At 51.4% G+C, this 10,597-nt stretch overlaps 1 protein-coding gene across 2 annotated transcripts in view; it reads right to left on the reverse strand.

Moving 5' to 3' along the window:
* Window positions 1–9,198: 9,198 nt before the first annotated feature.
* RUNX2 (RUNX family transcription factor 2) overlaps window positions 9,199–10,597 on the reverse strand; it is a 223,512-nt gene continuing 222,113 nt past the window's right edge. For both annotated transcript variants that reach the window (XM_059400341.1, XM_059400338.1), the window contains one exon: window positions 9,199–10,319. In XM_059400341.1, coding sequence (XP_059256324.1) covers window positions 9,742–10,319 — 578 coding nt within the window. In that variant the 3' untranslated portion in view covers window positions 9,199–9,741. The remainder of the gene's footprint in view (window positions 10,320–10,597) is intronic.

The following is a 10,597-nucleotide window of genomic DNA, read 5'->3' on the forward strand; positions in this document are numbered from 1 at the left end:
GGGGGGGGAGGGGGGGGGGGGGGGGGGGGGGGGGGGGGGGGGGGTGCAGAGGGGGGGGTGGGGGTGGGAAGGAGGAGGAGTGAAGAAAAAGAAAAAAAGAAAAAGGACTTTTAAAATTAGTGTAGTAGGATATGGGGCCGGTGGGAGGAGGGATGAGAAGGAGGATCTTGGAAGGGCTCCAGCCATTTTATTCCAACATTTTCATTCCGGTTTGGAGGTCTGGGACACATTGATTCACAACTTTATAGCTCTCATTCAGTGTTGATTTATGGGTTGACCAATCTGGGCCTAATCAGTTGGAGAAGGATTGGTTTTGGGGTCCAATAATGTTATATTTATGAGCCCGTGAAGTGCACCACGGCGGCGGCCCTGCTTGGATTCACTAGCACACAACTTCTAAGATCTCAAAGAGGGGAGTTCACAGACTATTTTCTGCTCCCAGATCAGGCTTAAAGCTCCTCTTTACATTAAAGGCTTCTGGTGTCATTTCGTATTTAAACTCCGAACTGCCTGCCCGTAAATCTTTCACAACCGTGAACAACTCTGACGGTTTTGAATGTTCCCGGTTCTGCCTGCCTGTCACTTTCCGCCTCCCCCACTTTCTTTCGACTCTGGCAATAAGGAGCCGGAGCCCAGAGCCTGGCTGGCTTCCCTGCCGTGGCAGAGAGGCGGCCCGTGGGCCGATGTGCTCAGGGAGAGGCCCGGCCAAGGCCACGCAGAGTTCAGCGGGTTATCGCGCTCTTCTGGCTTGAGTTGCGGTTACTCTGGTTCAGTAACTCTAAAGAAATGAGCGGCCCGAACAGACAGGAACTAGTTGAGAAGCCTGCCTTGGTGAGGAGGAAACAGAGGTAGTCAGTCATATCACAAGCAGCTCCGTGCTTCTCTTCGAGGGAAAAGACCTTTACCTTGTCGCTCGTGGGAGTCTGTTCTCTGGCCGCCCCCTCAGTCAGTCCTCCTGGGGCCGCGCAGGAGCGACCCAGGCTGGGTACCAGCAGGAAAGGCCTTGACCCCCTAATTCACCTCTGGGTGTCTCCTAACAATAGGTTCGCCTCCTGGTTCATCCTGGGAAGACAGGAATCAAGCCACAGAAAGACCACTCGGAGAAGTCACAAGCATCTGATGGGGTAAAGGGAGAAAGCTGCAAATTCTCAATTTCACAGTTGGAACCCTATGGAGAGGACCTTGTAGGTGGGCCTCTAAAAGAGGAGTCTTCAGTCTCCTGGGCAGATTGTTTACTGTCATTGGGGGGGAAGGCCAATGTATTGTCCTGACTGGGGATCAGCAAACTGTCTGCAAAGGGTTAGACGGGAAATATTTTTGGCTTTGCAGGGCACATCCGGTCTCTGTCACCTAAGCTGCTGTCCCTGCTGTTGCTGCTTTCACAATGTAAAAATCACCCTTCGCTCCCAGACCGATGAGAACAGATCATGGGCTACAATTAGCTTGACCCCTGTTTACAAAAAAAAAAAAAAAAAAAAATTTGTTTTTTCATTTAAAATTCTGGATCCATCCTGCATGTGCATACGTGTATGTTAAGCGTGTAACCAGCCTCAGGGGCAAAGCAAAGGCGTTGGAGGAAGTGGACTGTTCTGGGCTGTCCCATCTCACCCCTGGGAAGAGTCACTCAGGAAGCCAGGAAGTGCTGTGGTTAGAAGGACACAGGACTCAGGAGACGGTAGCTGCCAGCCCAGCCCAGCTGCTCATCGCTGGGCAGCCCCGAGCCAAACACCAACAGGTGAAGGGGGTCAGACCAGATGCCGTCCAAGCGCTCCCCAACATGTGGTATTCCCTGCAGCTCGCTCAAACACTTTGGGGAACAAGGTGGGACGAAAGAGGAAGGAACAAGTAAAATCCGTTAGATCTGTTCACTGCAGCTCAAAGCACAGCCGAGTTTGAGGTGACGCCCCCCCGCCCCACCCCATCGGAAAGCCCACTTTGGGGAGCAGCTGCCTGGCACACTCCCTGCCTGGGGAGACCAAGAGGAAGGCCAGGCCTGGGAGCGCCGACCACCTCTGCCATGCTCACCACGGAAACAAGTTATGCGGCCCGCGCGCTGCGCCAAGAATCCGGGCAGCTGAATGAGCCATGCCATTGTGGGCAGACACCGAGGCTCCCAGAAAACAAGCAAAGGCGAGGCCTGGAAGCTACAGCGGAGGCAGGTCGTCATGACCTTCCCTCCTGGGCCAGCACCAGACTGGCTGACGGACAGGTCTTCCTCTCCATCCAGGCGGGGCGGGCAGTGCTCAGGAAGCGAGAGGTGGAGCCCCCACACTGCCGGACTGGACCCCGGGGACTGCTCCCCCTCCCACAGCGGAGCTCTCCAGCAACATCTGCTGAGCACCAGCTCTGGGTCTGAAGGGTGCTGGGCGTAGTGGGGATGGGGTGGGGGGCAGGATACAGTGTCTGCTCCAGAAGGGACGGCCGGGCCAGCAGAGCGCCCTCCAGAGAGCACGTGGGTAGTAGAGACAACACTGGGTGCGTTCTGGAGGAAGATGGGAGCCAAGAGCCTTGGGAGATGCTCCTGGTGGCCTCTCAGCAGAGGCTTTGCACATTTGCTTTGTGGAAATGGTTTGAGCCCGCTGGGTACTGGCCAGCCTCATGCGTGGGTACTGGCCAGCCTCACAGTACTCGCTGGGTACTGGTCAGCCAAGGTTAGAGTCAGCCTGCCTGCTGCATGCTAGGGTCCTTGCTTTATAGGAGACTTAAAAATGTCCCTGAGACTTGAGATGCTAATACTGGCCCCTGAGAGGCTTGTGGAAATCCTTGCATTTTCTGGTCCTCCAAGCATATTGTTTGCTTCAGTCAGGTGGCCCAAGGGGGTAAGGAGCGGGGGAAACAAAATACAATTGAAGCTAAGTCACCTGTACATGCAATATAGTTAATGACATTGACCTTAAAGGTACTTCAGAGACACCACGTTGGCACAACCCTTCCGGCCTCTCTCCTCATCCACTCTTCCCTGTACCTAGTCTTGTCCTCCCACATCTCCTCTTCCTCCCAAGCCCAACATGTATGACAGCATTGGGGTTGTGGGGTGGGGGAAGGGAGAGCCCCTTGCTTTCCGGTTTATTATTCCAGTGATGGCATTTTCTCACTTGTCCAGGGACCTATAACTTCCGGAGAGCAACTCAGCTGTCACTCTGGGGGAGACTCACCAGCCAAAGGCCATTCAGCAACCCCGGGTTTTTAACATACTTCTGAAAGGAAGAGGTCCAATCAATGGGATAGGCAGCCCTAGGTGGCGGCAGGGCCGGGACCCCGGAGACAGACAGATCCTGGCTCTGTCAGTTACCAGCTGTGCGACCGTGGGCAAGTCACACAATCTCCTTGTACCACGATTTCCTGATCAATGAAATGAGTATTATAGGATCTTGCTCCCAACCTTGCCCACAGGGTTGCTATGAGACGTGAATAAGATCTGGCTTGTAGATAGAGTACCCAGCACAGAGCTGGTGCATGATAGGAGCCCAATAAGTGTTAGTGCCTATGTCCTTTAGATAAAGGAATACGTCCAAGGGCAAGTCCCAGGGCTGCTTCCTGTCTCCCAGAGTGGCAACGCTCATCGCTAAACTACTACTATCCAAGACCCAACGAAGGTTGCAAAACCCGTCCTATCTTTCGAGGACAGTCTGACAATTGTACCCCCATACTGGGAAGTAGTATCCAATGAGAGAGCCAGGTTGCGTGAGCCCACCTGGGGCTGGGTCCTGAGGGTCATCCATCCCTCTCTGGCTGGCATGGGCTCTGCCCATGTGGGCCTCCAGGGGGCCTGCTTCCCTGTGCTCCCAAGGCCAATGGAGCTGACTGTGCGACAACTGCTTTCTTTCGCTATACCACTGCTCTGACTCACATTGCTGCTAGCACTGTCTTTGGCCTATCTGGTGTCAGTTGTGCTCTGTCCTTTGTCATCGGGGCAAAGGGTCTACAGTCTGCATTTCCCAGACTCCCTCCAACGGGAGCTTCCAGCTAGGTTCTAGGAGAGGGAGGCACTGGCTGAGAGCCAGAAGGTAGGGGGAGGGGAGAAGCAACTCCCTCCCTTCCTCCTGCTGCTCTCTGGTGGAGGTCTCAGGTCCTGGTGACAGCACTAGTGATATTCACAGGGGACAGTGACAGTGGCAGGGCCTAAGGCCTGGCGGTGTCACTCCCAATCTCCTGCTAAGGCAGCTCAGCTCTATTGTCCCAACTTTGGGATCACTGGGGTCCTGCACTCCCTTGGCTGCCCCAGCCCAGGTCTGGTGGTGCTTTCCTGCACTTACTCATCTTGGGCCACCTGAACCTGCCCTCCATGCTCCTCCAGACCCTTCCAACATCCTTGTTTCCAATCCCCAAAAGAGCCCCTCGGTGGGCAAAACTTAGATGGCTTCTGTTTCCTGATCAGACCCAGACTTATGCACCATCTGAGGGACGGTCAAGATTCCTCCCTCCCAGGTGGCTTTGCACAACTCTGTTCTGGCCCACTGTGCTCCGATTTCAACTTTCAGAAGGCAGTCCCGTTTTCATTTCCTCCTTTCTCCAGGTTCTTGAATGGAACCACCCCGAGACCACTGAATTCCTCCTCTCATTCATTCACTTCCCCTTTTTGAACCTCGATGAAGCCACGATGGCAGCGGCAGCATAAAACAAGAAGTAGGAATGTATGCCCTTTGACCCAGAAATCACACCTCCAGGAAATTACCTTAACACACAGGAGAGCAAAAACAGGTCTGCCCCAGATATGGTCAAGACAGTACTGCTCACGACTGTGAAAAATTAGAAACCAAAACACAGGAATGGCTAAGTAAGTGTGGCTTCATAGATAACATGTATTTTTTTAAGGGAAAAATTTTCATCCATTGTCAAGTTAAAAAAATACAAAAAACAAAACCAGGCAGCAGAATAGCAGGACTAGGGTAATCACAGTTAAGTACAAGTACACACATACGTATGCATTTTGTATAGACACAGATGTTTCAAATAGTAGTTGCCAAAATACTGACAGTAGTTATCTCTTGGGGGTGGATTTTGGGGTGGCTTTTGTATTCTTCTTTGTTCCCCTCTGTATGGTCTGAACTATTACAATTGATGTATCCCTTTTACAAAACAAAAATCCCTGTTACAATTGATGTATCCCTTTTTCAAAGGCAGTATGCTGAGGTAACAGAGCAGGCAAAAAGTCCTTTCCTCATGGAGCTGACATTCCAATGACAAAAAATAAAGTAAGCATATAGTGTGTGGGGTGGTGGTTTTTTGCAAGGCAGAAAACAAGCAAACAAACAAAAACAACCACACACACACACACACACATACAACAACAACAAGAAGACAACAAGAAAGGAGAATAAAAAATATATCTGGGGTATGGAGGGTTAAGGTTAGGGAGGGGGTTACAACTTTTCAAAGGGGGTTTGAGCAAAGACCTGAAGATATGAGGGAGCAAGCCATGTTACCTATCTGGGAGAAGAGTGGTCCAGACTGAATAAATAGCCAGTGCAAAGGCCCTGAGGTAGAACATGCCCAATGCATGGGAGAAGCAGCAAAGGCTGGTGGGATTAGAATAGAGGACAGTGATAAGGGATGAGATTGGGCAGATAATAGGAGACCAAATTATGTAAAACTTTGGCTCTTACTCTGAGTGAGATGAAAGCCACTGGAGAGTCTGTGCAGAGGAGTGACCTGATTAGAAATGTTTTTAAAAGACCACTCTGCTTTACCCCAAAGATACAGATGTAGTCAAAAGAAGGGGCACCTATACCCCAATGTTCACAGAAGCAATGTCCACCATAGCCAAACTGTGGAAAGAGTGGAGATGTCCATCAACAGATAAATGGATAAAGAAGATGTGGTCCATATATACAATGGATATTACTCAGCCATCAGAAAGGATGAATATCTACTATTTACATTAACAGGGATAGAACTGGAGGGTACTATGCCAAGTGAAATAAATCAGTCAGAGAAGGACAATTAACATAGGGTTTCACTCATAGGTGGAACATAAGAAATGGTGCAGAGGACAATAGGGGAAGGGAGAGAAAACTGAAAGAGAAGAAATCAGAGAGGGAGACAAACCATATGAAACTTTTGACTTTGAGAAACAAACAGAGTTGCAGAAGGGGAGGTGGGTGTGGAATGGGGTAACTGGGTGATGGGGCTTAAGGAGGGCATGTGATCTGATGAGCACTGGGTGTTATCAGCAACTAATGAATCACATTAAACATTAAAAAAGAAGAAGAAGAAAAAAGACCACTTTGGCTTCTCTGAGAGAATAGGGAGGGAGCGACAGGCCAGTTAGGAGGCTATTGTGGTAACCCAGGTGGGAGAGGACAGTGGCTTTGGCCAGGTGGTAGCAGTGAGAAGTGGTTGGATGATTGAACTCTTTAGAAGGTAGAATCCATGTGACTGGACATTGGATTGGGTTTGGGCTTGAGAGAGAGAGGAGCCAAGGCTTATGTCAATACTAGAGTGAGAGGATCATTAAATTACTGCTCTACCCACGGTAGAACCCCGTTTGTTTCAGCATCAGCAGCTCCTCATCTGGTCTCTGCTAGAATGCCCTCAAAAACAGGTCCCTCATTACCTCACAAAGACAAGCTACAGTAATGACTGTTACATCCGTCACTGGCTTAAGCCTTCTATTGCTACCGTAAGTCTTAGACCAATTTTCAGCTTGCCACCTTGAACTGTCATGTCCCCATCTTATGTTGTACCAACCCTAAGGACACCTAAGCCTCAGGAGAAGAGGTATCAGGACAGTTTGGTGTCATTCAGGGGGAAATTCCAACCTACAATCTATAAGATGAGATTTCTTTTTCTCCGCCCAGCCCCTTCAGACTGTTATTTTGTCTGAACGCAATTCCATTGCCTTGGCTGTTCTTTCTGCAAATCCCGCCCCTCCTATCCCCCTTCAGCCCCATCTGCAAAAACTTTAGATGAGGCCCATTTTCTGAGACCCCATGCACCCAGGACAGGCGCTCAGACTTTCCTCTGCTCTCCCTAGATGGAACGAGTGTTACAGCAGCCGCTCTTTCTGATTTCCCCAACCTCAATCTCATGTGCACATACGGGGCTCTGAGCAAAGGAGTCAGTCCTGTATCTGCATTTAGTCCCTGAATTTAGTCAGATACATTCCCTGTATCTGAATTTAGGATTTATATGTCAGTGCCTCTTTGTTCTCGAAAGGTTTCGTTTTTTGTTGTTTTTAATCTGGGTTAATGCCAGCTTAGCCGTTTCTTCAGCTAAAGAGCAGAACAAAGGACGGTCACTTTGGGCCATGGATTCTTTTCCTGAAAAAAGAAAAAAAAAAAAAAAAGAAAAAGAAAGGGGAGCTTCTAGTCAGTCAGAGGTGGAGGGGCAGCTCGGATGTGAGTGTGTGACTCCCCCTCTCCAGGGTACCTCCAGCCACAGGACCCAGGAGAGAGGAGGTAATGATACTCACTCGCCATCTAAGGGCATCTGGACGGCACTTTCTGGAATGCAAAGCCCCCAGAACATCCAAGTCTGCTTCTGTTGGGCCATGACGGAGCAGATGCCATCATCCCCATCTGACACAGATTAAGACACTGAGGCAGGATAATCCTCCCAAAGTCAAAGCCAGAAGCCTGACCTCAATGACTGCCATTCTCACCACTCTCTGCTGCTTCTCCCATCTCCTCCTCAAGTTGTTTACTGGAGGGAACTGCTGATCCCTCCCTGTGTGGGACTCCAGGCTGGGAGCCCCTGGAGGGCAGGGCCCTTACTCTATTCATCTTTGTGTCCCCCAGGCACCAACATTGTAGACACCCAATAAATGTTGAATTGGTCTGAACTCCAGTAGAGCTTCTTTAGAAGTGGGTGGCTAGACCTAATACACCCTGGCTTTTATTTTAAAATGTCTGAAGCTTTTATTTATTTCACACACACACACACACACACACACACACACACACACAGAAAAGCAGGCTCCGACTGAGCAAGACAGCCTGACACGGGGCTCGATCCCAGTACCCCAGGATCATAACCTGAGCTGAAGGCAGCCCACACCCTGGCTCAGTCACTTAGGTGTCTACCTTCAGGTCATGATCCCAGGGTCCCTGGATCTAGTCCAGCATCCGGCTCCCTACTCAGTGGGGAGTCCACTTCTCCCTCTCCTTTTGCCCCTCCCCCTGCTCTCTCTCTCTTTCACTCTCTCTCTCGATTAAAAAATTTAAAAATCTTTAAATATAAAAAAAATAAAACAAGAACTCCTCCAGAACAGCAGTGAACGTTTTGGTAAGAGCTTGGGGGCATCTAGGCCACGGGAGGATGCAAAGATAAGCAACCCAAACCAGCAGGAATCCCAAAGTAGAAAAAGCCCTTACTACTCCCTTAGTACTCAAGACGTGTCTTGTACCGGTAGTATCAACACCCTCCTGGAGCTTGTTAGAAATGCAGTGTCAGGCCCCACCCCAGAACCACTAAAGCAGAATGGGCACCTTCACAAGTTCTCCAGGTGGGTCGTGCATGCTGAAGTCAGACATGTGCCGGGTATGCCAAGGACTACAGCGCCCAGGCAGCCACTGGCCTCAGCCCATCACCTGCATGTCCTGCAAATGCCCAGAGACGGACGGCCTTTTACTCTGTGCAGTGTGGCTTCTGACTCTTGGTTTGTTTCCAGGAAAAGAGCAGTGTATCTGCTTCTGACAAATTAATTCTAACTCAAATAAGAGAGTGAGAAGAGCCCTGGCTTCTTATGGGAAGTCAGATCCTGGAGGGTAGAGATTATTCCAGATTTCTGAAATTCCATCTAGGTCTCAGTCAGGGGACATTGGCAGAGCCTGGAGATGTTTTTGGTTGTCACAGTGGGGAAGGGCAGTGTCCCTGGCACCTAAAAACTAGAGGCCAAGGGTGCTGGCTTCCTCCATATTGTCCAGGCACTCTGAGACTCAGCTTCTGCTCCAATCCAGAGGAAAGGGGTGGATTTACAAATTTAGGGGAGTTTTAGAAAAGAATCATGAGAACTTTAGAAGCTTATTCTTCACAAGCATGAGAAGTGTTGAAATAAGATCCAAAGGAGTCCAGGAAGGTCGGGACAAGTAGCCAGGAACAGGGGCCCATGCAAAGGGAAAAAAGGGAGCGGAGCGAGGCCAACATCCAGAAAGTACACATAAAAGTTTTGTTTATTACACAGATACTTTCTTATTCATAAGAAAGACTTAAATACCTCCTTCTCCAAATACATCAGATTTTTTCACGTCTCTATTTTCTAAACTTCCTGTAATAGGGTTATAATGAGAAAAAATAAATTTAATTATGCAAAAAAAAAATTTTTTTAAGAAATATGTAAACATCACCAAAGATCAGATAGACCATGAACAAGTCAGAGAGAAAAGCTGGAGCGGGCTTGCCTTCTTGCCACGCTTCTCAGGAGTGACAACAGTGGGATGTGAAAGGGATGGTTCTCCTGAGCGTCTCCTCGCCCAAAGTTCCACCAGCTAGCTTCTAAGGGCACTTCTCCTCCCCAGAGCTCAAGGCCTTTTCCAAAACAAGGAGGACATCTGAAGGTCCAGGAGAGCCCGGGGGAGTGGGGGCAGTGGTGACCACCGAGAAAGGACCTGGCCGGACGGTGTGAGAAGCGCGGTCATTTCAGACTGAGCGGCCAGGGAAGGTCCACTCCGGCAGGCCGAGCAGAGAAAAGCTCTCTTCTGCTGGTTTTGCTGGACCCCTGTGGGTGACAGGTGACAGGCGGGGACGCTCCAGCACACGAGGGATCCCTTGAAAGTGCCCAACCCGGTGTCAGCTTCTGCGTCAGTTGGCATCCCGGGCCTCGGGCAGGGGCTGTGGCGGAGGCCCCAGGGACGAGGCGAGTTTGGTGAGGGCCCTCGCTATGATGTCCAGGTGGCCGTTCATGGTCCGCAGCTCCACCAGGATGTCCCCGACGCTGGCTTCCAGACTGGTGGGCGCGGCAGGCCGGGCGCAGAGCGGTGGGGAGGCTCCGGGGGCCTCGGCGCCCTCCTCCCTGCCTGCTGCTCCAGGATGCGGGGTGGGTGCGGGCCGCTCCCGCTCATCCCCACAGACGCCGGGAGGGGTGGCCACGCGGCCGCCGGGCAGCCAGTCGCCAAGGCGCGGGGCTCCGTCGGGGGAGGAGACGACGACAGAGTAGAGGCCTGCGCGTCCAGGGGCACCAGGGACGGTGGGCGTGGGGGCAGCAGCAGCGGTGGGGGGCGGCGGCAGCAGCGGGGGCAGGACTGAGGCCCCCGGGGAGAAGGCCTGGGGCTCACAGGAGGAAGAGGGAGAGGGCAGTGCAGCCGTGGAAGGGCCCGGCTCCTCGGAGGACAGGAACAGGGTGGTCGAAGACTGGGAATCCAAGGTACTGGGCTCGGAATCTGTCGAGGAAGAAAGGAGAAAGAGTCACTAGGGCACGCACGGAGTGCCAGCTGTATGCCCAGCTCCAGGCAAGGCCCTCTAGGAACTGAGACAGTGGACATTCATGTCCTACCCCAGAGTAGTAACGAAGAGTGGGTTGTAGGAGCAGTAAATGTCCCAAGAACCAAGTGGGAAGGGTGTGGGGCTGAGCGTAGGAATTCTGAGGTAGGAAGATAATGGAGTTCAACAAAGCATCCAGGTGGGGCAGGCTGTCCCCGTCCCCCCCCCCCCCCCCCCC

This window comes from Mustela nigripes, chromosome 5 (genome assembly GCF_022355385.1).
Source record: "Mustela nigripes isolate SB6536 chromosome 5, MUSNIG.SB6536, whole genome shotgun sequence".
In the NCBI taxonomy this organism is placed as follows: Eukaryota; Metazoa; Chordata; class Mammalia; order Carnivora; family Mustelidae; genus Mustela; species Mustela nigripes.